The sequence below is a fragment of the Macrotis lagotis genome, chromosome 1 (assembly GCF_037893015.1).
Source record: "Macrotis lagotis isolate mMagLag1 chromosome 1, bilby.v1.9.chrom.fasta, whole genome shotgun sequence".
NCBI classification, from domain to species: domain Eukaryota; kingdom Metazoa; phylum Chordata; class Mammalia; order Peramelemorphia; family Peramelidae; genus Macrotis; species Macrotis lagotis.
In genome coordinates this window covers 578,344,515-578,372,274 of record NC_133658.1, presented here as the reverse complement: position 1 = coordinate 578,372,274, position 27,760 = coordinate 578,344,515, and the positions used below count along the sequence as shown (strand labels likewise).

Here is a 27,760-nt window from a genome sequence, read left to right as displayed (position 1 = left end):
GTTTTGAGCTTGGGTCCTCCTATCCCCAGGGCTGGTGCTCTATTCACTGAGCCACCTAGCTGCCCCCTCCCCTATTTTTTTTAAAAGAACATAACACACATTTTAAATATGTAGAGTTCCCATTAGTCATCATTTTTAGGCTTCCAGTTATGAAGTATCAAACTTGGGATTCCTGTGGGCTGCTAGTATTGCAGAGACACACTGCTGAGTAAATACCCCTTTGGGGTTCCTTTTCAGCCTCATAAAAGCCTGATACTTGTCAGAAGAATCCTGTTTGCTGGGGCATAGTATTTCAGATAAATAAAGCATTGCTTAAGCTTTACTATGTGTTAGGTACCAGTAGCTCTAATTCTTCTTGTAGATATGTACTCCATATAAAGCCCATAAAAGTGCTCCCTAGGTAATGATGAACTTTGTGATCAAATGGCACCGTGAGAATTGTAAGTAGCAGAGCCTCTTTTGCTCCCAGCTGCCTCTCCCTGTTTCCTTGCTTCCACAGATAGGTGGCGAAGGAGAGAGTGCTGGGCCTGGAGGCAGCTCTGCCCTCAAGACCTTGACTAGCCCTAGATAAGTCACTTAACTGTTTTGGCACAGTTTCCTCAGCTGTAAAATAGGGATCATACAACCTTCCCTTCCAGTGCTGTTGTGAAGATCAAATGAGAAAATATTTGTAAAGCACTTAGCATACTGTAGGCACTATATAAATGCTTATTCTCTCCTGCCCCCAGCCCTACTGTAAACAGTAAGTTGAATGGGATCTCCAACTCCAAGCCTTTCTTTTCTCTGGGGTCTGAGGCCAGTTCAAGTTGAAAAATGCAGTGGTGGTAGGAAAGAGAGTAGAACCCTCATGGTCATTTCCCTTCCTTGCTTCTCCAGTTTCTCCCTTGTCAGCCCTAGCTGTTTGGGGGGATAACATCTGCAGTGTTGTGCTTGAGGCTGAGAGATGATGCTATATCAGGATTCAGAAGATGTGTTTAGAGGTCCAGCTCTGATACTAGCTGCCATACCTTAAGTCATTTTATCTCTGTTTTTTCTGTTCCCCAGAGGAGACAGGGGCATAGATTAAATGACTTCTAAAGCATCTTCTAGCTATAAACTATGTTGCCTCCTCTTTCCTGAGGGGACTCCTGCAAGTCCATTGGCAAAGCCCACAAGACTCTTACAAAAGACTCTGAAATAGAACTGAATCCATTTCAGTCCTTTCTGTAGCCAAAGAATCACCATCATTACTTTTCTGCACAATTTCCTTCTATTGAAGAGTTAAAGGGCATCAAGAGGGGAGGAGAGGCAACAGAATGGAGCAGAGAGCCTTTTATTTCCTCCCTATTTTATTATGAATTATTTCCAATAATTTAAAAAAAAACAAACCAAAAAATTCAGACCACTCCAGGTTCTTCCCCTATTCAGCAGGGAGACCAGTTGTGAAATGGCAATTTCTGTAGTAAATGAAGATGAGAAGCACAAGAGGAAACCTTTTATTCCCTTCTCTCTTCATTACCTAGTGTTGCTAGCAGTAAAAATCCTTAGAAATGTAGTCCCCATTGGGTTGGATTATATGCTGACTTTGGGGACTTTGGTGTAGAGGAGGAATTGTAAGTCTGCATTGTGTTCTGCAGTAAACCACCATCCTCAGGAACTACAGGTGATGGCAGTGAAAGGAGGGAGGGGGAAGGGAGAAGTAGTGACAAGATCCAGCCTTAACTAAAAAGTATCACTGAAAATTTATACAAAAAAGGCTTATAAACATGTCTACTTTCCCCCCTCTATATTTTCATCCTCAACCTCCTGAAATTTCTATTTTTGCTCTATAGCTAATAGCCTGCTTTCCCAGGTCCCTCGGATCTCTGGGAGCCACTGACAGGGACTTGGAACTGGTGGGATCTCCTTTCTCCCAATCATCTTCATTCTAGCTCCCCAGGCCATTGAAGAACCAGAAGTATATCTGAAATTCCAAGATGAGAATCCACATACATTTTCCCATAGGAGCATTGCTACACATGATAGTTGAGTTTTCAAAATGCCATCAGCACTCTACATAAGGGTTAAATGAGCTTTTGTGGGCTGAACTAGAGGCTAACTACTTTACAGAGTCCTGGGAAAAACAACAGCCAATTTATAAATTAACTTTTGGAACATATTCCATTCTTAAGAATGATCTGTGATGGATTTGCTCTCATCCAAAAAATATTTTCTATATACAAAGCATGCAGCCATGATATCTTTTCCTATTTATGTCTGTCTACAAAAGTTTGTTCTATACCTTTCGATTCCTAGTCTTTACAGTAGGCAATACTATAAATCCAAATTAAACTCAAACAACATTTAACTTTTCATTTACCACTTGAAACTTTATAAAATAAGACTTTTAATGAATCACAAGTTAGAAATGGCAAGTTTGTCTGCTCTGAATATAGCATTTCATGCTTTTATGTCAAATACAACAATCTATGTCCTAATTGTAGAACTTTCAGTAATTGGTCTAAGTCCTATGCCAATTTGATGAAATATTTAGGTAGATCTCTAACTCTTTGAATTTATTTTTCATTACTTTATTAACCTACCTTGCTTGTTGGGAATAGAATCAGGATAATAAAAAAGACCAACTATTTCACATCTTAAAAAAGTGTTGGTTTGGGGATCTGTGAGATGAAGTTTATCAAATAAAAGGAAGAGCAGTGGTAGATGTTAAATGTTTTAGTAAAAGAAAATGAGTTTTATTTTTTAAACAAATTTTATTGATATCTTGTTTTTACATCACCTAAATTTCTCAGTGTATTTTCTATACCTTTCTCCCTCTTCTAGAAAGTAGTTTCATATAACATTGAATAAAAAAGGGAGGAAGGAAATCAGATAAGCAAAACTAACCAACATGTGATAATAAAACCCATACCCCAAAATGTGATAATATATTCAGTCTTTTTTTTTATTTAATATATCTTTTTATTTACATTGTCATTAAGCTTATTCCTTATATAATCATGTTTTCTTGCTTCACTTATATCACTAAAATTCAGTTAATATATCTCCCCATGACTCTCTGAATTTCTACTTGTTGTTTCTTATATCAAAATCATAATCTATTGCATTCTTATAACACAGTCTTTCTATCCAATCAAATATCCATTTTGTTTCTATTTCTTTGTCATTGAAAAAGAATGCTTTCAGGACAGCTAGGCAATGTAATGGATAGAGCTCTACCCCTGGAGTCAGGGTACCTGAGTTCAAATCTGATTTCAGACACTTAAGACTTAATAGTTACGTGATCTTGGGCAAGTCACCCAAACCCATTGCCTCACCAAAAAAAAAAAAGAAAAGAAAAGAAAAAAGTGCCTGCTAAAAATATTTTGGTAGATAGGAAAATTGTTGTTGTTGGGGTTTTTTTTTTAATCTTTGATCTATTTGGAATAAAATGCCCAGTAAATTTCTCTACCCTACTCCACTCCCAGCATATAATTCAAAATTGTTGTCCAGAATGAATGGTTGGACAGTTCACAATTCCACTGTCAATGCATTAGTTGCACCTATGTTCCAGCAGCCCCTCCAACATTGGCTACTTTTTTTTTTACCAATTTAAAAAGTGTGAAGTGAAATCCCAGAGTTATTTTAATTTGTATTTCTTTTATTAATTATTTGAATTAGCTTTTCATATGGTTGCTAATCTCTTGAGATTTATCTTTTTTTTTCAGTTACAATTTAGGAATGGTTCTTGGTCTTATGTATTCAATGCTCTGTCTTTGATATCAGACATATATCATAGATAATTGATATAAATATTTTATGAATTTATATTTCTCTTCTAATCCAATCTACTTTTGTTTGGGCAAAAGCTTTTTTTTTTTTTCGAGTTTTTGCAAGGCAAATGGGGTTAAGTGGCTAACCCAAGGCCACACAGCTAGGTAATTATTAAGTGTCTGAGGCTGAATTTGAACCCAGGTCCTCCTGACTCCAGGGCTGGTGCCACACCCACTGGGCCACCCAGCCACCCCAGAAGTTATTTTTTTTTTATTTCACGCAATTTATTTATTTATTTATTTTAGGTTTTTGCAAGGCAAATGGGGTTAAGTGGCTTGCCCAAGGCCACACAGCTAGGTAATCATTAAGTGTCTGAGACCAGACCCAAACCCAGGTACTCCTGACTCCAGGGCTGGTGCTCCATCCACTGGACCACCTAGCCGCCCCTGTTTCTTTTCTTTTTTTTTTTAATGTTTTTTTATTCTCATTTCGTACAAATGTTTTTTTACATTAATAAAATATACTTGTTTACAAGTAAACAAAATACCCCTCCCCCCATGAATATAGATAGACTTGCTTGAGCGAAAAAGTAAAGGGGAGAAAAAAAATTAAAATTAAAAAAATAATAGTAATAATTGTAGGTATGGCCAGGTGGCACAATGGACGAAGCACCAGCCCTGGAGCCACGAGCAGTACATATCCAGCCTCGTAAACCCAATAATCACCCAGCCATGTGACATGCAAGCCACCCAATCCCCACTGCCCTGCAAAAACCAAAAAGAAAAAAAACCCAAAATAAAATAAAATAGTAATAATAGTAGGGGTGGCTGGGTGGCAGACAGAGCATTGGCCCTTGAGGCAGGAGCACCCGGGTCCGAATCTGGCCTCAGACACCCAAAGATCATTCTGCTATGTGGCTCCACGCAGGCCACCCAGCCCCACTTGCCCTGCACCCTCCCCCAAATACTAACAAAAAATGTGCTTCAGTCTTTGTTCCAACACCATCAACTCTGTCGTGAGTGGATCACATTCTTTATGATAAGTCCATCACAAAAGTTACTTCCATATTTTTCCAACATTGCCATTGCTGATCTCAACTCCCTCCTTTCTTATTTCTCCACTACCATGTACTATATTTTCTCTCCACTTTCACTCTGAACTCTGCTGTAGGGTCTCTGAGTGGAGCAGCAGACAGATCCCTGGTCCTGGGGCCAAGAAGCCCTGAGCCCCCATACCACCCCTTAGGCCCAGAATCCACCTGGCCCTATGGTCCTGGGCAGGCCATCCAATCCCAGCCCCTTGCAAGAAGTAAAAAAGAAAATGTGTTATATCTGAACACTGTCCCCCCATGGTCCATCCTCTCCTCCTTTATTCACATCCCCACCCCTTCCCCCTGCTCCCCCTCCTTCTTACTCCAGATGTCTATACCCCATTGAGTATATTTGCTGTTTCCTCTCCTAGCCATCTCTGATGAGAGCAAAGGTTCCCTCATTCCCCCTTGCTTCCCCCCTTCCATATCATTGCAATAGCTCATTGTAATAAAAAAAATCTTATTATGTGAAATAGTTTGGACTATTCCCCCCCTCTTTTTTCTTTCTCCCTTTCCATTTCCCTATTGACTCCATTTTTATACCATATTTTATCTTCAAATTCAGCTTTCTCCTGTGCTTCAGCTATAAAAGCTCCCTCTACCTGCTCTATTAACTGAGATGGTTCATGTGAATATTATCAGTATCATTTTTCTATACATGCAGTTCATCCTCATTAAGTCCTTCATATTTCCCCCCCTCCTCCAGTCTCTTCACCTGCGTCCTGTATCTGAAGATCAAACCTTCTGTTCAGCTCTGGCCATTCCAAAAGGAACCTTTGAAATTCCCCTGGTTCATTGAAAGTCCATCTTTTTCCCTGGAAGAGGACATTCAGTCTTGCTGGGTAGTTCATTCTTGGCTGCATTCTAAGCTCTTTTGCCTTCCAAGTATATTGTATTCCAAGCCCTACGAGCTTCCAATGTAGCTGCTGCTAAGTCCTGTGTGATCCTGACTGCAGCTCCATGATATTTGAACTGTGTCCTTCTGGCTGCTTGTAATATTTTCTCTTTGACTTGGGAGTTCTGGAACTTGGCTATAATATTCCTAGGGGTTGGTTTTTTGGCATCCCTTTCTCGGTGGGATCGGTGGATTCTCTCCATTTCTATTTTGCCCTCTGCTTCTAGAATATCAGGGCAATTTTCGTGTAGTAATTCTTTGAAAATGATGTCAAGGCTCTTTTCCTGATCATGACTTTCAGGTATTCCAATAATTTTCAAATTATCTTTCCTAAATCTGTTTTCCATATCAGTTGTTTTTTCAATGAGATATTTCACATTTTCTTTTAATTTTTCATTTTTTTGGTTTTGAAGCATTGATTCCTGATTTCTGGTAAATTCATCAATCTCCCTGAATTCTTTTTTGTCTGAAGGATTTATTCTCCTCAGAGAGTTTTCTTATCTCTTTTTCCATCTGGCCGATTTTGCTTTTTAAAGCATTCTTCTCCTCAATAACTTTTTGAACTGTTTTATTCATTTGACCTAAGCTGTTTTTTAGCATGCTATTTTCTTCAGCATTTTTTTGGATTTCCTTGACTAAGCTGCTGACTTCATTTTCATGTTTTTCCTGCATCCCTCTCCTTTCTTTTCTCAGTTTTTCTTCCAACTCCCTCATTTGATTTTCAAAGTCTTTTTTGAGCTCTGTCATAGCCTGAGCCCAATTTCTGTTTTTCTTGGAGTCTTTAGATGCAGGAGCTTGTGCTTCCTCATCTTCAGACTGAGTATTTTGATCTTCTTGGGCTCATTTGCAAAATATTTCTCAATGGTCTTCCTCTTATTTCTTTGCTTGTTCATTTTCCCAGCCTAAGCCTGTTTTTTGGGGGTGTTTCCTGAGCTTTTGGGACACTCCTTCAAGGGTCTCAGTGTGTGAGGTTCTGTCCTCCCTTCTGGTCTGTGAATGAACATAAGCGTCCCCCTCTGCCACGGGGCTGAGGTGGGGGGGCCCTGTTGTTCTATGGGGGGGCCTAGACTGGGATCAGGATCTGAATGTGGTCAGAGCCCCAGAGTCCTATTCCAGAGGCCGAGGACAGAGCTCAGCAGTCTCTCTCTCTTCACTCCCCTCCCTCAGCTCAGTGGGCTCATGCCCTGGGGGCTCCTGCTTACTGGCTCAGCCTGCTTCTGTTTCCTGGATTTGGGCTGCTGAAAGACCAAGCTGCTGGCTGTGTGCCCTGAGGGCTGGGCTCCACATGCTCGCTCTGGCAGAGGTCCCCCACTGTTCCCCCACTTTGTGCTGGTGCTCCCTGGGGTGCAGCTTAGGAGACTCCCCCACTGATATATTCAGTCTTTTAAAGCCACAGTTCCCCTTTTCTAACTTTTCAACTTGGTCATTATACTGTCACCACAATCAGTTTGATTGTTTTAGTCTTGTTCTTTGTAGTTTCATTGTAGTTATGTTGTTTTCCAGTTCCTACCGACTTAGTTTTGCATCATATAAGTTTTCTGACATGAATGATGATCCTCATCACCTTAATCATTTCTTTTTTTTTTTAAGTTTTTTAGTTTTTTTGCAAGGCAGTGGGGTTAAGTGGTTTGCCCAAGGCCACACAGCTAAGTAATTATTAAGTGTCTGAGGCCGGATTTGAACTCAGGTACCCCTGACTCCAGGGCCAGTGCTCTATCTACTGCACCACCTAGCCACCCGCCACCTTCATCATTTCTTACAACATCCTAATATTCTATTATTTTCATATTCCACAGTTTGTTTAGTCATTCCTCAGATGATGGAAATTTCTTTTGTTTTCAGTTTCCTGCTAGCACACAAAAAAATGTTGCTATAGGTATTTTTGGTAAATATGGGCCTATTATTTTTTTTTTTAGGTTTTTGCAAGGCAAATGGGGTTAAGTGGCTTACCCAAGGCCACACAGCTAGGTAATTATTAAGTGTCTGAGACCGGATTTGAACCCAGGTACTCCTGACTCCAGGGCCGGTGCTTTATCCACTGCACCACCTAGCCGCCCCCTGGCCTATTCTTTTTGTCATTGAAATTATAGTTTAAATTTGAAAAAAAATTGACCTGATCTACACTAACAATATTGTGGTGGGGTTTTTTCCGATCCAAAACTATTTTCTTATTAAAACAAAATGCATTTTCATTGTATCCTTGGATCATAGGTTTAGAGCTAGTAGAGGACCCTAGAAGGAATCTAGTCTGTTCCTCTCCTTTCACATGCAGATTTCTCCTTGATTTTCCTATAAAGTTTGGGAAGCTAGCATGCTGAGGAGAAAAGCTATAATTAATATTAGTTGGGCATTAGACCAGTCCCTTCACATAAATCTAGCTTTTTATGATTGTTAGGTTAGCATAACTTCCTATCTAGTGTAGGAATTTCTTCTTAAAATATCCCTACCAAATGATCATTCAGTCTGTGCTTGAGTTTCTTCAGGAAAAACCATTCAGTCTTGCAAAGCTGCCCTTTCCATTGTTGAATATCTCTCCCTTTCTCCCTGGTGATTGTCAAGAATTTCCTCAGTGTAAAGCATAAAAGTCTGCTCCTGTATGAATATATGTAAAACTGTGTATTAACTTTAGACTCAGCAATACTACTATTAGGTCTGTATCCCAAAGAGATCAAAGGAAAAGGAAAAGGACCTATTTGTGTGCAAATATTTTAAAGCAGCTCTTTTTGTGCTGACAAAAGTGTTGAAAATTGAGGGGAAAGGGGGCAGCTAGGTGTTGTAGTGGATAAAGCACCGGCCCTGGAGTCAGGAGTACCTGGGTTCAAATCCAGTCTCAGACACTTAATAATTACCTAGCTGTGTGGCCTTGGGCAAGCCACTTAACTCCATTTGCCTTGCAAAAACCTAAAAAAAAAGAAAAAAAGAAAGAAAATTGAGGGGATACCCAGCAACTGAGGAATGACTAACCACGTTGTAGGATATGATTGTGATGGAGTACTATTGTACTATATAAGAAATGATGAGGAGGATGGTTTCAGGAAGACCTGGGAAGACTTTATGAAGTGATGCATAGTGAAGTGAACAGAACTAGGAGATCATTGGATATAGTAAGCTATATTATATTGATCATCATTATAATATTGATAAAATTGATGATTCACTGTGGAAGACTTAGCCACTATGGTCAGTATAATTATCCAAGATAATTCCAAATAACCCATGATGGAAAATGCTGTCCACTTCTAGAGAACTGGTGACCTTGAGTGCAGATTGAAATTTAATTTTTTTTAAATCTGCCTCCTTTTAATTTCCATCTCTTGCTCCTAATTATGTTCTCTGAAGCAATAGAAAGATCTAATTTTTCTTCATGTGACAGCACTTAGATATTTGAAGAAAGCTATCACTGCTGGGCATAACAAGGTAGCTAACTCTAACTTTTGGGGAGGCTGATGCTGATGAAGCACTTGAGCTCAGGAAGTTCAAGCTATAGTGAGGCTAAAACCAATTGAGTTTCTGTAATAAATTTGGCATCAATATGTGAGCCCTAGAGACCTGAGGGCTACTAGAGTACCTAAGGAGAGACCAGCTGGGCCAGGCTGGAAAAATGTAGTAGATTAAAATTTTCATGGTTATTAGTATAGGTATCAGTCCTCAAAGCAGTCACTGTACTTCCAGACTAGGCAGGATGGGGAAATCTAGCCTCTCTTCCACCACTCCCCCCCCCAACCCCTATTCTGTTATCATTCTTCTTTCTCTTCTTTTTCTTCAATTATTTCTCATATGGTTTCTAAACCCACATCAGTCTACTCATCTTGTTCATCTAACCTCAGCATTATTGTTTGTCAAAATAATTTTGAGTCTTCTCTTTATATTAATTGATGCTCCCATATTTGTATCATCTCCACATTTGATAAGCATTTCTTCATTATTTTTGTACAAGCTATTAATAAAAAAATTTATATAGAATGGTACTAAAGTCATTTCCCTACTGGAGACTTTCCTCCAGGTAAACTCTTGAATGATTAATGTTCTTTGATATGATCATTCTCCCTAAAGTAAGAATCCCCGCATTTCAACTTTTATCCACAAGGATATTATGGGAAACTTTTGTCAAATGTTTTGCTTTTTGGTCATAACACCATGGGAGGTAGCTCAGTGGATAGAGCCTGGAGACAGGAAGAACTGAATTCAAATCCCACCTCAGACACTCTGGCTATGTGATCCCAGAGCAAGTCACTTAACTACTGTTTGTGACTAGAGATAGAAGTGGCAAACAATTTCAGTGTCTTTACCAAGAAAACCTCTTAATAATTCCTTCTTTTTTCCTCAAATGTATTACCTCATCTTCTTGAACCACCTACAGAGTTAGACTCAACTGAACCACATATCATGTTGAAAGAGTTATGTCTTCAAGAGAATAGTTATAGCAGCTTTATGAGGCAGTGGGAGACGTGGTGGACAGAAGGCTGGAGTTCAAATTCTCCCTCTAGCATTTAGTGCTGTGGGTCCCTGATGGGGTGGAATGTTCATGGCTGCTCATACCCCTTTGATATCTACCCCATTCACCCAATTCTCACCTGTGGCTCCAAGAAATTGGAGTATATGTATGTAGCACACACCCCACAAAACCTCGAGAGGTGGGCTAAACCAGGTAGAGTGTAACCAGCCCTCAAACCTGTCAGTGAACTGGGGGTGGGGTATTTACCCCAAGCATGAGAAGACTTCCCCCGTGGAGTGGTTGGATGAGAACAGTTTGTTCCAATGGCTGTGAAGGGGGCACAGTAGAGCACTTAGAGCTTAGTCAGACATCAACGATGCCAAAGCCATCCACAGCTTCTTGGCTGTTGCCTGTCATCTTTCGTTTTGCCCTGTGTCTGGACTTCATTGACCGGAGGAGCAAGCCTGATGACTTTGCTCAGCTCTGCCTCATATCTAATTCACATATGAGTCAAGACATCACCCCCATGAGGTCATCAGTCCTCTTGGGAAGAAACAAGATAAACAACTGGAAAGTAAGGGATTTGAACTCACTCTGAGGTCCCTTCCAGCTGTAAGTCTGTAATCCTGTGAGCTCTTTGAGCAAAATTCATTTTTCTGTAACTGTAATTTGGAATATAGTCATATCTGAAAGTCTGTGGGAACCAAGTTGCCTATTAAGTCAGTCATGTTTGGCTGGAGGTGGGGAGTCATCCTAAATCATGTTGTTGACAGAGTGTGTGTCAAATAATTCAGTAACAATGTTCCTATAATGGTGTGGAAGACTACATACCAAAAAAAGACTTAGACCAAAAGTTAAAAGTAAAAAAAAAAAAATCAAACCTTAACAAAGTTGTGAAATCATGGAAGTTTGGTTCTAGCTCCCCCTTTGCTTCTATCAGGCTTCCTCACTGTGTTTCTAGTCTTTTAACTGCCCAACTTGGACCTTATCAAACAAGGATCTGCTGTTATCATTCATTTGCTCTTGATTGGTTGATTATACTTAATGGAAATAAGTTAGTCAATATGTTGCCTTCCATTTTCAGATCTTTTAGCTCCACATTTCTACCTATTTTTGGAACAAAATGTTTTGTTCCCTCCTAAAGTAACTTCAGGAATCCTCAAACAGCTGAGATTGTGCTTTGGACAGGGGGAGACCCTGAGAGAATAATGAGGTCTACTTGTAATAAACTGTTAAATGTTAAATGTTAAAGTTAATATGATTTAGTCCTTTCAGTATGACATGGGATATGAGGAAGGTTTCTCTGATCCTGCTGCTTGGGGGGAAATCCACGGAAGTTGACCCAACTAGAAGGTTATCCCAGAAGCTTCAGGAAACAAGCTTATTGTTACATAAGCTTCTTTTAAGATCTTCCCTATCCTGGTCCAGGTCTTCCTGACAGGCACATGATTTCCAAACCTTTTCCTTGCTCCTTTACCTAATGGACCACCTCTCACTATCCCTATCTTCTGTCACCAAGTCTATCAGATGTATATTTTATGTTTTCCATAACATTCAACATTATTTTAGGTAAATTGTAATCATTTATTCCTCATATTTCTCTTTTTCTACCATTTTAAATGCATCCCCTACTTTCTATGCTATTTCTACTTCTTGAAATGGAGTTTCTGACAAAGAACCATGACCTTGGAATGTATCTTCTTTCCTAATAGAGAGATCCCTTCATTTTTCTTTAAATGTATTACCTCACCTTCTTGAAGCTCATTTGCCACATTTCTGCCCACTCACACAGCACCAGAGCTTCTTCAAGTAATTTATCCTCATCAACTTGACATTTCATTACCCAAAAGAGCTTAGTGTCATCTACCAACTTAGAGATTTTATTTTGCAATCCCACTTTAGTTAAAAAACTGAAATAAAGCTGGTCTCAATGCCAGTCCCGGGGAAATTTTACAGTTTAAGCTTCTCTATCTGAAACAGAATACTTTTATCCCTTTGTTTTCTGTCTCTAAAACACTATTTTACTGTCCTTGATCTAATTGTCCCTGCCCCCCCCCCCCAGTTCCAGAATTTGAAAATTCAGGATTTCAAATTATTGTCTTGGGTATGGAATGATTATTATAGAAGTTTAAATGAATGATATCTATTAGTTTCTCCTTATCTACAGGCTTTGATTTTAATTTTTTTAACAAGCTCAGAGAGTTTTAATGGATTAGTCAGATTTTATTTTTCCTTAGAGAAAATGTTATTTTACACCCTGCCCCACAGAGTTTTGTTTTCTTAAACATTTTGTCATCTTGCCTTTTATTATGGCTTCTAGTAGTTACCATCTTAGGTCCCCAGGGCTGCAGAGCAGTTCTGCATTGACCAGACTGATGTTTGTGAGGAAAGGTCTATCTGGCTGCCCACCCCGCAGTTGTCTCCTGAGTCCCTAAAGAACTCTTGGCACAGTGTTCTTGTCTCCAGGTGGGTCTAGGGCCCCTGTGCATTTACTAGTATAGCCATGAGTGCCCCTTGACTGTTCTTCCCACCAGTGACATTGCTTTCTTTTTTACATTGTTGGATAAGATTCATTAATTTAATTCAGTAAACATTTTATTAAGTACCAACTTCCCACCAGGCCCTCTCCAATGAGAGAAGACAATACATTAAAAGGGGAGGAAGGGTGGACAGCAGGAGAGTCCTGAGGGGCCATCATCTTCCACAGAGCTCTGACCAAGCAGAGCTACCATGGAAAGAAGAGAGCTGCCTTTGGCCTAGATGAATTCAGTAGTATGACTACAAGGAGACCCTGGATGCAATCCTCAACTAGCTGCAAATAGTAAACAAAGGTCATCCAAAAGAATTGATAGTGCAGGTTGTCCCCCAAGATCATTGTTAAGATATTTTGTTTCAAGAAGCTTTCCTACAAAGTAAAGACTGACAGATTGCTTTCCGTGGGGGGGGGGGGGGGGGGGGTAAGATTGGGGGGAAAATTGTAAAACTCAAATAATATCTTTAATGGAAAAAAAAAAAGAAGCTTTCCTCTCTGTTTTCCCTCATCCCTATCACAAATTGCAGGGAATTTCAGCAGTCTCTTGAGTTATTGCCCCATCATCTACTTTTCCAGAGCTGTGAGTAAGCCCAATTGAAACTCCCTCATCTTTGAGTACTGGTGAACTCCACTTGGGGGGGGGGGGGGCTCAAAAGTAAAGTTGGACCCTGGCAGGAAGTTTTAATGAATGATCAGCTGTTTGCCATAGACAGGCCTTCTCTATGACCTGCTATTAGGAAATCTTTTTTTTTTTTTAAGATTTTTGTAAGGCAAATGGGGTTAAGTGGCTTGCCCAAGGCCACACAGCTAGGTAATTATTAAGTGTCTGAGACCGGATTTGAACCCAGGTACTCCTGACTCCAGGGCTGGTGCTTTATCCACTGCACCACCTAGCCTCCCTGCTATTAGGAAATCTCATAAGACTTCCCTACAGTTCTTCTCTATCCTGGCTATAAAAAATAATCCATGATTATTTTAGGGTCCTGGCAGCCACTTCTCTGGACATTTGAGTCATTCAGAATGCAGGGGAAGTTCCAATCCTGTCCCTGGGACTGATCCATCATGGAAGTGTTAAGGAAGAAGGGAACAAAAAAAGGCTGCTCTGTCCTGATTCTTAGCCTCTGGTATAGCTAAAGCAATCTGCTCCTTAACCATCTGTTCCTTCATCAGCACCTGAACAGCCTTCAGGGTTAAGGGAAAAACAGGATCACTTTCCCATTAGCTGACCCCATCCAGCCTAAAAAAATAGTTATACCCTTTCATCCTTTATATTTAGTCTTGTGAAACTGGAAGTCCTAAACTGATTACAGCAACTGGATTTATAGATATCTGGGAAGGTTTTTTTTATTAATTGTTAATAATTAATGTCATTCATTTTAAAATTAACATCCATATGGTTTAATTATATCTTTAGTTTCATATAATAGAGTCTGTCAGTTTTTTTGGACTTTCTGATCAAAATCATTCTCTGACAAAGACCAATATTCAAAAAGTGTGCCTTGTCTTTGACTAACATCCTTCATTTCAATGTCAGACATTATGTCTGAATTACAGAATATGAAAGCTAGAAAGAACCTTCCAACTTAACTCTGCCTATTTTACAGATGAGGAGACTGAAACTCAGAGAAGCCAAGTGAATTGGCCAAAATCACTATGTGGACTTGAACTCAGGTGTTCTGACCCTAAGTCCAGGGGGGTCCTTCTCTCCTATACTGCCTCTTTTAAAAAAAAAAAAAATAGATCTGATTGTGTCAATTCTGTTTTCCCCAAACCCCAGGTAGTGATGACTTCTTTCCTCCATTGACTTGTACTTCTTTATTACAACTGTTTGCCTCTCCTAACCCCTGTCCCCCCTAGAATGTGCAGGAATACTATGGTATGCATGCTGAACAATCAGTATTGACTGCTGAAAAACAAGAATTTGAGCTTTTAAGTCAAATACTGATCTGGAAACTGATCTGAGTCACCTGACTGATATAACCCAAATCAATGCTGTTCTTGATTCTTTTCCATAAAAAGCCTTTGTATCGCTTTAGTAAACTTAGTTTGACCAGCATCTCTGCTTCTTCAGGGCCTAAATGCTGGCGAACCTCTGAAGAAATAGAAATTTATCCCTATTACCCTTTTGACTCGATCAAAGAGCCATCCACTGTCTCCTAAGCTTCCCAGTTGTTCTTTGCCCTTTGGAATGGATCAGTTTCCCAGGCCTCTTAACTAGTCCTGCTCAAGGACCACTTGCTAAACTGAGAAGGGCTCATCGGGTCATTGTCCACAGCACCACTTCAGGATGGATGGTCTGTGTTATAGAGGGACTGCCAACGCCAGCAGGAGGAGCCATATGGACAAAATTACAAATCCTTGATGTTTTAAAATAACTCTGCTTAAAATGTCAGACAGGCTAGACCCATAGAGCTCTTTTTTACCCTTTTGTTTGAGGTCCAGGCCTAGCTCTGTGAATGGCTCACAAATATCTTAGCCTCCTGATTTATAAAAGCCAATCCAGCCCACCTCATAAGGTTTTCCTAAGTGTCAAATTCGAGATTAGAAAGGAAAGCTGTTTGAAAAAATCTGAAGGGACTAAACAGCTGCAGTATGACACTGTTATTGTGTTAGTAATGACTACCATCTGCCCAGATGTGCCCCCTAGCCTTTTGGCTAAAACATAAAGAGCAAATTGTTTACCTCTTCTTTTCAATAAATATAACTATATGATAAAATGTTTGATTTATTTTATCATCTGGAGTCCACCACCATTTCATTCCCTCCTTGGTGCTCCATGAGGAGCATGAACTTGGTCTCCTCCTTTTTTTAAGGGCAGGGGGCTTTTCTAAGTCACTCTTAATTTGAGCTATTAATCACATTTGTGTTTCCTTTCCAGTTTTTCCTCAGCTATACTTGCATATGATACACCAGAGAAGGAAGGTACTTTCTCATCCTGAGGAACACAAGAAATATGAGTGATTCCTGCTCTTCCCCAAAACACTCCACAGATCAAAAATGCTGCAGACTTTTGGAGTTCCCAACATGTTTCATAGAGAAGAATAAGCAAGGACTATTTTTAAATACTAAAAAAAAAAAAATGGTGGCCAATGGACCTGGGATGTGCAGAGTTACTATATGAAACACACTGGAATATCTTGTCGGCATGCTTTTTTCAACCAGAAATTCCAAAAATGTAAGGAGGGATAGGGGATGACATGCTTTAAGTAGCTTCCCCTCTCTTCATGTATCTGCTAAATATTCTTCATACTAAATGCTTGAGAGTATAGTCCAAGTGATAAAAGTTGTACCAACTGAATGCCCAGCTTGAATTATAATTATGTTTTGTTTCTGCAGTGTATTTAACCTTGCCTTTTCAAAGTGCTTGACTGCATGCTGGAAACTGTATGCATTACTGGAATGACAAACTTTATTCTTGGGAATGCCCTGAGGTTCTGGCTGGGACAATAGTAAGATCACCCCACATCCAGTAAAGAATTGCAATGGATAAGCCTGTGGAAGAGGTAATGTCTGGCATCAGAGGTAACAGATTCAGCTTTTAGTCCAGATTATAATTCTGTCACCAACTGTTATGGTCTCTTTTGGGAGACCCCCATTTAAGCAGTCATTGCCATCTCCCAGGGAAAGACAGTTGCTTAAATTTCCATAGGCCCTTAAAGACCAGGCCCAGCCATTATTTCAGTCAAGTGATGGTTCTCAGGCAGGAACTAACTCTTAAGGCAAGTAAAAATTAACTTGCACAACAGAACTATTGTTGTGAACCTTTCCCAATATTAACCTAATTCAGTCTTTTAGCCAGCAGGTACACAGAGATGGAAAAGTGGTATTAGAAAGAGAAAGAAAAGATCAGAAGCAGGGGGGGTCTCCTTAGAAATACAGTTCTGGAAACCATTCTGGACAGCTTTTCTAGCATCCTTATAATTTTTTGATTATCCAGCTCTTCTCTGTGCATTTCCTTGGGGGTGATTCTTCTTTCAACAACTACTATGTTATGAGTACAGAAGCAGTAAAAAAAATTAAAGTTGGGAGGTAATGAACCCAAGCATTGTCAAGCTTCTTTGTTTCACTTGCAAACTTCATTCTGTTTAATTACTCACTGTTAATTTAGTAACACTGTTGAAAACCTTTAAAGAAGTTGGATTAAAATTGGAAAGTTAATCTTAGATACTCATCAGAATATAAATAAAGTTTGGTCTCTGGAGCCTTTACCCAATTGGTTTTGGTTGAGTGTTAATGGTAATTAAACAAACTATCTGGTCTGTAGAGTAATTATCACTTTAAATATACTTGCTAAGATCAGATAAGTATTATAATGGAAAACCTAGCTTGACCCTTTTTAAAAAATGTTTGTTTCATAAGCATTTGCAAACTTAAGAAGGAATATAAACAGGAAATATACAAATAACATGTGGAGCCCAGGTAGAAAGAGAAAGTGCAGCTAGATTGAACAAAGTGCAGGACTTAAGATTCGAAACCTGAGTGTGATATGTGCCCTGTGACCCTGGGCAAGTCACTTAACCTCTCTGTGCCTCAGTTTCCTCATCTGTAAAATGGGGATAATAGCACCTACCTCCCACGGTTGTTGTGAGGATCAAATGAGTTAATATATATAAAGAGTTTTTCAAACTTTAAAGTGCTGTATAAATGTTAGTCATTATTTTCAAAAAAAAGTTTAGGTTTAAATTTTAAAATTTTACTTCAGCTTCAGTGAGATTTATGTTGGGTATGTCGGGACAACTGCTTCTGCTTTGAGTTGGCATGGGAATTCCTCACTATGTCAGGTAATCTTAAATTATATTAAATAATTTTTTATCTGAAATTCTTTTTTTCCTCTTTTTTTCTTTCCACAAAAATTTGATGCCCTTACAAAATGGAAACAGTATGGGCCATACCCACTTTACTATGGGGGGGGCACTATGTGATTTTTTTTTTTTGTATTCATTTTGGGAATTACAGAAGGAAGAAGAATGACAATTTTTAAAAAAGTTGAGAGTGAGGAGTTTGTTCTAAGTAATCCTGTTTGTTTAAGAGTCTCTGCTTTGGAATTGTGTTATCATTTATGATAAATAAACCAGAACAAATAACACCATCTTACCAAATTTGATTTGAATAATAAAAACATAGCTTAATCCTTTTTCAAATAAGGTCTCAGTGGAAATTTTATATTATAATAAATATTCTCCCCTTCTCCATATCAGCAACTCATAATGCAGACAAGTAAGGCATACCAAGATATCCCTTTCATGATATTTCTTAGTAACTGGTTTTTCAGTCCACCAACACGAATCAATTTCCCATTTGAAATAGTAGTGTTCTTTTGTAAACTAAGTTCATCCCATCCTACAGAGTCCAGCATCTTTTTTATGTGCAGAAAAATGACATGATACTTTGGAGGGAATTTTGTCAGAACTTTAGAGTTTTCTTGATATCAAGATAGAATCAGAATAATTTTCTTTGCAACTGACTGGATCTGCTTGTTTTCAGAACACCTCTGCAGGGGCTCCCTTCTTCCAAGAAGTGAAGTTTCTTTGAGGTATGCAGTAGTGCTTTGTAGAATGGGCTCTTCATCTGCAGCTTGCTGTGTTCCATTTGCCAGTTAGGACCATTCTTTTGAATTTTTAGCAAGCATTATCAAAGGTATTCTAAAGACTTGAGGAATAAAGCATTTTCCTCCAACTCTAAAGGAGTGAACTTCTCACATGAAAATTTTACAAGCCCTAGAATTAAAGGTGCATATGAACAAATTGAATGCACATTAACATTTGCTTATTAATTATTCACTTTTGAAGAAAGAGAACAGCATGACTATGGACAAAGAATTTATCAAATCATATCAAATTGAATGCATTTTCATTGAAATTTGGGTGAAAAAATATATATATTTGCATATACATATATATATATATATATATATAGTCTTTTTTGTATTTTTCTATGTTGTGAAAATTAAACTAATTTTATAAGTGATTCACTAAAATCAACATAAGTTAAATGTATTTTTTGTATATTTACCAATCAGTAATTCAAAGACTATGCTTAAACTTTTTATGCATGCATTTGGAAGCTTTCTACTGGATAATGTTGTTGTGGTAATAAGTCTAACTCATAAAATGCTGATTTTTGTGTCACATTTAAAAATAAACTGATGTCTCATCTGCCTGGGTTTGAAATACCAATGATATGAATTGTTATCCATAAAAAGTAAATCTTTATTATAAGTAACTCTCAGCAGCTCTATTAGAAAGCAAGACTATGTGGGAATGCCCAGGTACTCTCAAGTTTGACTTGTTCCCTCAACCTTGATTTAGTTTTCTGCCCTTTAAGAATAATAATCTGGATATTAGGATAATGTATTCTCAGAGAAATAGTCTTCATAATATTTCTTTTAGTCATTAAATGAATTAGCAGTGAAGAATGGAATAGGAAATGTTTCCTTGATTTCCACATACATCATTATGTGATGAAAAAGATGACATTCAGCACCTTAATACCTTAAAATCAAGGGTTTTGTAGCTACAGTCTAATTAGGGTCACTGACTTTTAGAAGGCCCTTAAAGATGGAGGAATAATTTTGGTCAGCACTGAATATCCCATCAAATTGGGTACTACCAGATGGCCCACTTCCCAACTTCCATTGACCAGTGTGTTCCCCTATGGCCTCATCCTAGGATCTGTCTTCCCTTGCTTGTCAATAATCCCAGGTTTTCTCTCCACCTTGGAGCCTTGTGTTCAGTGATCTTAAGTCTTCCATCTGTAAATCAATTGGGATTCCCTCTCCATACTGCTTTGTATAGATAACAAGAATTACTAGTGATGGCTACTCCATTAAGATTAAAAGGTCATCTACTTAAGCTACTTCATTTTACAGATGAGGAAACTGAGGACCAGCCAGGTTCACATAATTACTTCATGGCAGACCCAGAATCCAAGACTCCTGAAGTTCATTGTACTGTCTACTATTCCAATAACATTACTCTATCTCATTTATCTTAATAAAAATTAGAAATGGTCTTGTAGTTCTGTTCCTGAGATTTTTTTCTAGAGTGATGTTTTAATTCATAGCCTAATGGCTTATTTAGTGAAAAAAAATGTTCTAAGCACTTCTTGGGAGTCAGAGCCTATAGAATCAAATACTGGCTTTCCCATCACTTGACCCTTGTAGGCCTCAGTTTCTTCATGTATAAAAAGATTAGACTAGATGACTTTCATTTTTTTTAGGTTGTTTTTTTTTTTGCAAGGTAAATGGGGCTAAGTGGCTTGCCCAAGGCCACACAGCTAGGTCATTATTAAGTGTCTGAGGCCAGGTTTGAACTCAGGTACTCCTGACTCCAGGGCCGGTGCTCTATCCACTGCGCCACCTAGCCGCCCCTTAGATGACTTTTTAAAGTCTCTTCCAGTACTATATTTGTGAAAGATCTCTGGATTTGCTTTTTGTTTAATCGATCTGATTTTTTAAAATTCCCTGAAACATGTCAGTCAATAAATATTCAATGTCTTCTGTGTGCCAGGCAGCCTGATAAGCGTTAAAAGAAAAGTAAAAGACAATTCCCTGCCTTCCCTCCTAAGGAGCTCTTGGTCTAAGAGATGAGATTATTCAAGCATTTCTTTAAATCCATTGATAGGTCCTCAGCTATTGTTGGGTCGCGTCCAATTCCTCATGACCCTATTTGGCGTTTTCTTGGCAAAGATACTGGAGAGATTTGCTATTTCTTTCTCCAGATCATTTTACAGATGAGGAATTGAGGCAAACAGGGTTAAGTAACTTGCCCAAGGTCTAGTAATGTCTAATCAAGATTTGAACTCAGGTCTTCTTGAACTCCAGGCCTCAAACTCTTATCCACTGTGTCATCTAGCTGCCCAGGCCCTCGGCACTGGCAGTTTCATATTCACCAAAAAATACTGCGATGGCATTGTTACAAACATTGCTTGAAGCAGGGATTCCCTGATTATCAGAAGTTTCTTAGTCTTTTGAGAAAGTGGCTTAGAGGATTTTGGATTGAGTCTTAATTCAAGGGAAAGGATCTTCATTAAATGGCAAACGAGATTATAATGATCCAGATGGTAAAGGCTCTTGCAACCCCTTGTAAAATAGTTGAATGAATGAATAAAGCATATATAAAGTGTTTACTGTGTGCTAGGAATACAAATAGAAAAGTCCATAGATAGTCCCTGTTCTCAAGAACCTCATATTCTATTAGGTGAGGTAACATATATGGAAGGTTCAGCTCCATGCCAAATGTTCCTTGGGGTGAAGCAGAAGAGCAAATGGTAATCCCTCTTCATTCATGTCATTTCCAGTAATAGAATAATGTAAGTTTCTGATGTCAAATGATTTTAATAGTGCCAAGGACATTGGTGGTAAGAACTTTTCTAGGTTTTCAGCTGAAGGAATTAAATCTGTTTAATTTGAAAACATGGAGAAAGAATTGGAGAGCTTCTGCAGTATCTTTGCCAAGAAAACCCCAAATGGGTCACGAAGAGTCAGGCATGACTAAAAGGACTGAACAACAATGGTTTGAAAAAGAAAGAAAAAAAGGGAGATATTCTTGTTTTCAGTATCTGAGGCTTACTATATTGAAGAGAGATTGGGGGAGAATTGTCGTGTTCCAGAAGGCAAAATTAAAACCAATCAATAGAAATAACAGTTCCACAGACATTTTTAGTTTTTGCAAGGTAAATAGGGTTAAGTGGCTTGCCCAAGGCCACACAGCTAGGTAATTATTAAGTGTCTGAGAACGGATTTGAACTCAGGTACTCCTGACTCCAGGGCCGTGTTCTATCCATTGCACGACCTAGCCGCCCCAAAGGTTCATTTTTAGCTGCCTATCAAAGACCGGCAGTGATGGGGAGCTCACTTCCTTCTCTAAGCATGCTAAATATTCTTAGCACTAATTGTTAGAAAGTTTTTCTTGATATATATTAAGCTGAAATTTACCTCCCTGAACCTTCCATGGGTTCAAGTTTTGTCCTCCATAGACAAATGTAAGCTGAAGCCTTACCAGACGTCGCCACTAGAGGCCAGTAGTTAATAAGGACTCAGTAGTATTGCCCGTAGAAAGAATTTGGCAAAACATCATAACAATAATATCTGCTAATATTTATATAATGCTTACTATGTGTTAAGCACTTGCTAAAGACTTTACCATTATTGTCCCATTTGAGCCTCAGTACGACCCTGGACAGTAGGTGCTATTATTTTTGCCATTTTACAGATGAGGAAATTGAGGCAAACCCATTAAATGATTTGCCCAGGATTACACAACCAGGAAGTATCTGAGACATGATTGAACTCAGATCTTCCTGACACAGAAGCAAAAATACCCTTGCTTATGAAAATTAGGCAAAAACCTTCAGGGTCCATAAAGAGAAAAAAAAAACTGATTCTTAAGTATAAACTTCCTTTCTCCTTTTCCTCCTGTTCCTCCTCCTTCTTCCCCCCCCCCCCCCCCCATTGCACATTTTTTGCTAAGCTTTTCATGGCTTTACAATTACACTAATCCCAATGCATTTCTGAACTTGTCCTCCATGCCTGTTCCCTATATTCCCCATTTTAAAATGTTTACACTTTGAAAAACCATAAAAATAAAACAGGTGTTCATACTCTTACTTATTGGAGAGGCTTATTCATTAATACTCATTGCCAGCATCCCAGGAGGTCAATCTCAACTCCCTATTCTGGGCTGGGATATTTTTGGAGGGTGGCCTGGGCCATGAGAGAAAAGTCAGGCCACCTTATAAGGCTGTCTCTAGACCAGAGAATTCTTGCCTGCCTCATGTTGAGAACACTGTGGCTGTAAGTTAATTTGATTCTTGGCCGGTAGTTTTTCTCACAGCCTTTAAATGCCTCTGTCATGCCTTAGATTACTCTCTTTTACAGATAAAAATCTGCCCTGAACAGATGGCTATTTTAAGTGGGACCTGTTCGAGGTTTATGGAACTGATGTATAGGCTAATGTCTATCAGCCAGTTAAAGAAGCTGAAATAAATAGGTTATGCTTATAGTGTTATATTGTTCATTTAAGTAATGGTTGTTGTCTCTATTAGAGGTTATTAGCACAGAAGATCAGGAATGCAAACACATTTTTCTTATTCTTACTCAGTTTCTCAATTAGGTTTTTTGACATAGAAATCTAAAGGTTAAGTAAACATGAGTTTGAAAACAGGGATGTCACTGCAAATCTAACTTAATGCTAGTGTTTCTTGATAGACACCAAAAGACCAAACGTGGTCCCCTTTGCACACTGTGAAGCTGGGCCCTTGGCTTGCTGCTGTGAAAGCTGTCACTACTTGTAGCACTTTTTTTATTTCTATTTCCTCATTCCCTATGTTCAAAAGAATAATAATAATAACATTAATTCTAACAAACCATGTCTGTCCCCTCACCTCTTCCTTCCCCCTTTTCCCAATTCCATTAGCTGCATTCCAGTCTAATGGGTCTGCTTCTCTCTCCTAGCATCCCTTGACATATTTCCGCAGGATCTTAAAATGTTGATTTGCTTTTGTTTGCAAATATTAGTGTACAATATTGTTATCGGCTATCTGAGCTGGGAGGAAGCTCAGAGGTCATCCAGTCCAACCTACCTCCAACCCCCATTTGACAAATCAGAAGACTGATTGAGAGAGGGAAGATTGTTCGGGATCTCACAGATAGATAGTGCCAAAACAGAGACTAGGACCCAGGTCTTCTGCTTCCTGCTTCCTATACAATGTTCTTGCCATCTAGGTATCCTAATTTAATCTAGTCCTAGTAAAATTATATAATTATAATAAATAATAATATATAATATAAAATAATATAATCCTAATGTAATTATCATGTCTTGCATGGGGAGGTGTGTTGTTCTGAGTGTCATTTATAGGAATAGAGAATTTAGAACTGATAGAGATTCAGAGTGTCAAAAACATGCCCTACAAGCCATATATGACCCATAACACTCCTGAATAATCAAATAATTGAACCAGATTAAAATATAGTTCCTATTTTATTTTAATGTGTTGATATATTGATTAAACACACACACACACACACACACACACACACACATATATATATATATGTACATAGAGTAGTAGTAGTAGGTGGCACAGTGGTGGAGTACTAAGCCTGGAGTCAGGAAAACCTGAGTTCAAATCTGGGCTCAGATACTTTCTAGCTGTGTGATGCAGATCTAGTCATTTAACCCTGTTTGCCTCAGTTTCTTCATCTGTAAAATGAACTGGATAGGGAATTGGCAAACCACTCCAGTATTTTGCCAAGAAAAGTTCAATAAGGTCACAAAACATGAGATACAAAACAGCATATATACATGCCTAGACCTGCTTGACTCCATTTGAGGTATCTTTGGTAAAGATACTGGAGTGATTTACCATTTCCTTCTCCAATTTGCTTTATAGGTGAAGAAACAAGCAAATAGGGTTAAGTGACTTGCCCAGGGTCACACAGCTAGAAAGTGTCTGAGCTCAGATTTGACCTTAGGTCCTCTTGATCCACACAGGCCACCTAACTGCCTTGATCTAGTCCAACCCATTTTATAAAGAAGCTGTGAACATTATTTTCCCCAAGGTTATACAGGTATTAAATGGCAAAGCTAGCATTTGGACTCTATAAAGTTTTCTTATTCTAAAACCAGAGTTCATTCTACTATACCACTGTCTCCATAGATACTTTGGTTAAGTCAAGTTATGAGTGCTCATGATCAAATCTGTGACTATACTTCATGTCCTTGGCTTCTTACAGAGACTCAAAAACCGTAGCACAGAAAACAGTCAATTGATAGGCATTTGTTAAGTACCTACCATGTCTGGATAGTTGCAATTTCAAAGAAAGTCTGAAATGCTTCCAAAGAGTTCAAGTATAATGGAAGACACATAATTGAGGAAAATGAACACATACATGCAAAATATATACAGGATAAATTAGAGGGTGGCAGCTAGGTGGTGCAGTGGATAGAGCACTGGCCCTGGAGTCAGGAGTACCTAGGTTCAAATCCGGTCTCAGACACTTAATAATTACCTAGCTGTGTGGCCTTGGGCAAGCCACTTAACCCCACTGCCTTACAACAACTAAAAAAAAAAAAAAAAGAATAAATTAGAACTGATTAACTGAAGGAAAGTACTAAGATTAAGCAGGATCAGAACTTTAGTTGGAACCTGAAAGAAACCAGGGAACCCAAGAGGCAGAGATGAGGGGAGAGAATTCCAGGCACCAGGAATATCCACAAAAATGAGGCCATGGCTAAGCATTGAATGTAACTTCCTTAAACCAGAGAAGTAAATCCTCACCTCCCTTTATATCTTTCAGCTCATGTCATCTTATCTTTACAAAACACCCAATTCTGATGAATTCACAAGAGGAACACTTTAAACAAGGGGAAGGGCAAAAGGAATGATGATCCATGTGAAAAAGATGATTTCAGAGAATCCTGAACAGTATGAACTGACCCAGAGTGAAATGTGTAAAACCAGGAGAATAATAGTACTAAGACAGTACCACTATGAAGACAAATGACTTTGAAAGTCTTCAAAACTCTAAGCCATGCAAATAAAGGGCCAAGAATGATTCCAAAGGCTCCATGATGAGACATGCTACTCACCTGGGGACAGACTCAAGGTGCATCAGAGGCTAACATGGGAACTGTTTTGCTCCATGATAATTATTTCTTACAGAAGTTTTTCTATTTGGTTTTTAATGAGGGAGAGAAATAGTTAGCAATAAATAGCAGTGGCAAAAAGAGAACCATTTAAGCATTTTTTTAAAAACAAGAGAGCAGAAGGAAGAACAAACCATGCCAAATAATTTTGAGAGTATTGTGTAGAATTTATTATGTATTTTTAAAGAAAGCCTGTAATGTGATGGAATTTCCCAGCTACATAGGGAATCTCCTTTCTGGGATATGCTAAGTATAAAGAAATTTTCTTTCTCTATCTCTGTCTCTGTCTTGAATCATTTTTCTATCTCTTTTCCTATTCCCTCTAGATTTTAAGTTCAGAATTTTACAAATTAATTTTTAAAAGTGTTATTCATGACTGTAATTAAATATTTTTAGCTTGTAAAAAAAGAAATTGAAAACTTCAGATAAGTATGAAAAGACTTGTAAACTGATACAGTGCCTGCCCACAGTAGGTGCTTAATAAATATTCAATTGATTGATTGAAGTGAAAACTATTTACAATAGAAAAGAAAAACTGCCTAAAATGACTACACCAAGGTAAATACAAATAACCACAAAATGAAACTTAATACTACATAGTTATATAGTTTAGCCCAGACGAAGAGGAGAAAAATACATTTTCCTTCCTTCTCTGCTGAAGAGAGAAACTATGATGTGGAATTTGCAAAGACTATCAAATAAAGTTGACCTGATGATCAGTTTTTCCTCCTCATTTTTATTCCTTATTATAAGAGATGGCTCTATGAGTAGGAAGGGGAGAAAGCTATATTTGAAAATGAAAGTGATGTCAAAACAAAGCATTATAATAAAAAGTTTTAATATTTTTTAAGAGGGCACCAAATGTTAATATCTTCTTTCACCTCCAGAGGGTGCATAATCCCTGCCAATTGGAGAAAATGGTACTGGGTTGGCATAAATATAAAAACAGATGTTTTACCTTCTGTAGTGTAGAGAACTCGAGTTCAGATATGTTGTTCTTATTTTTTTTATTTTAGTTTAGTTTAGTTTAGTTTTTTGCAAGGCAATGGAGTTAAGTGGTTTGCCCAAGGCCACACAGCTAGGTAATTATTAAGTGTCTGAGGCTGGATTTGAACTCAGGCAGTGCTGACTCTGGGGCCGGTGCTCTACCCACTGTGCCACCTGGCCACTCCCCAGATAATGTTGTTTGAAAAAATCATTCACAATGAAACAAAATTATGAGGACTGAAGGGACTTCAAGTTAGCATTTCCTCCAAGGATCCTTGACCTGGGTTCTGTGACTTTGTATTTTTTAATTTGTATGTGTGGTCTGTGTGTATGTGTGTGCACATACATGTATATACTCATATATTAATAACTACATATCAATATATTAGGTTTTCTTTGTAATACTATATATTTTATTTTACACATTTAAAAACTTTATTCTAAGAAGGGACCATAACCTTCATGAGGCCACCAAAGGAGACCAAGCTATAAGATTAGGGATGCCCTGGGCTAGTCAGTCAGTCAGTTAGTTAACAAACATATATTAAGTACAATTAGGTGGTCTGGCGGTTAGAATGCTATACCTGGAATCAAGGAGACTCATTTTCCTGAATTCCAGTCCAGCCTCAGATACTTACCAATTGTGTGACCCAGAGCAAGTCACTTAACTCTGTTTGCCTCATTTTCCTCATGTAAAATGAATTAGAGAAGGAAATGGAAAATCAGTTTAGTATCTAGTATCTTTGCCAAGAAAACCCCAAAAGAGGTCCCAAAGTGTCAGACATGACTGAATAACAACAAGACTTGATAACAATCTGAAAATGTGAAGTTCAGAGTCAGGAATAGAGGACAATACCCTGATGACTGGGAGGAAGATACTAGAAAAAATAATCTTGTCCAACCTCCTATCCCCATAGCAGAGTTCCCCACATGACACAGAATATCAAGAGCTGGCAAGGACCTAGCTCTGGTCCCTTAGATGAGGTCAAAATGTGCACAAATGCACACTCACACATGTGTACCCACACACATCTCATTTCCTAAAGGCTGAAAATTCCCTCTTCACCATCCCTAGAAATGAATGGTGAAGCTTCCATGTGTGATTAGGACCCTAACTATTCCAGAACAATAATGTCTCATCCATGATAAAACATTCCATCATCTTATCTTACCTACTAGTGAGACAAGATTTGTTTTTTTATTGAATTAAAATCCTTGGTAGATTGAATCCTTGGTGATTCATTTCTCACCTTTTATTACTGTCAGTCAATATATTCATTTAACATATTGGCTCTACATAGAGTACCACTATACTGGTGCCTAATGATGACAGATAATATATTGAGCATATTAGGTACTCACTAATTAATGTGGGTGTTTCTTTGAATGATACAGACATACCAACTTATCTTGGCACAATCAAAAATATTGTACTGCT

At 38.4% G+C, this 27,760-nt stretch overlaps 1 protein-coding gene across 2 annotated transcripts in view; it reads left to right on the top strand.

Annotated features, from left to right (window-relative positions):
* HACD2 (3-hydroxyacyl-CoA dehydratase 2) overlaps positions 1-25,703 on the top strand; it is a 116,612-nt gene extending 90,909 nt beyond the window's left edge. Inside the window, exons 7-8 of one of the 2 annotated variants that reach the window (XR_012474102.1) lie at positions 15,564-18,218; positions 24,987-25,703. Coding sequence is in view for 1 of the 2 variants with exons in the window: in XM_074214671.1 (XP_074070772.1) it covers positions 15,564-15,646 (83 nt within the window). In the remaining variant the exon portion in view is untranslated. Of the gene's footprint in view, positions 1-15,563; positions 18,584-24,986 lie in introns of those variants that run through there. The other variant, XM_074214671.1, reaches the window with a different exon arrangement.
* Positions 25,704-27,760: the final 2,057 nt, after the last annotated feature.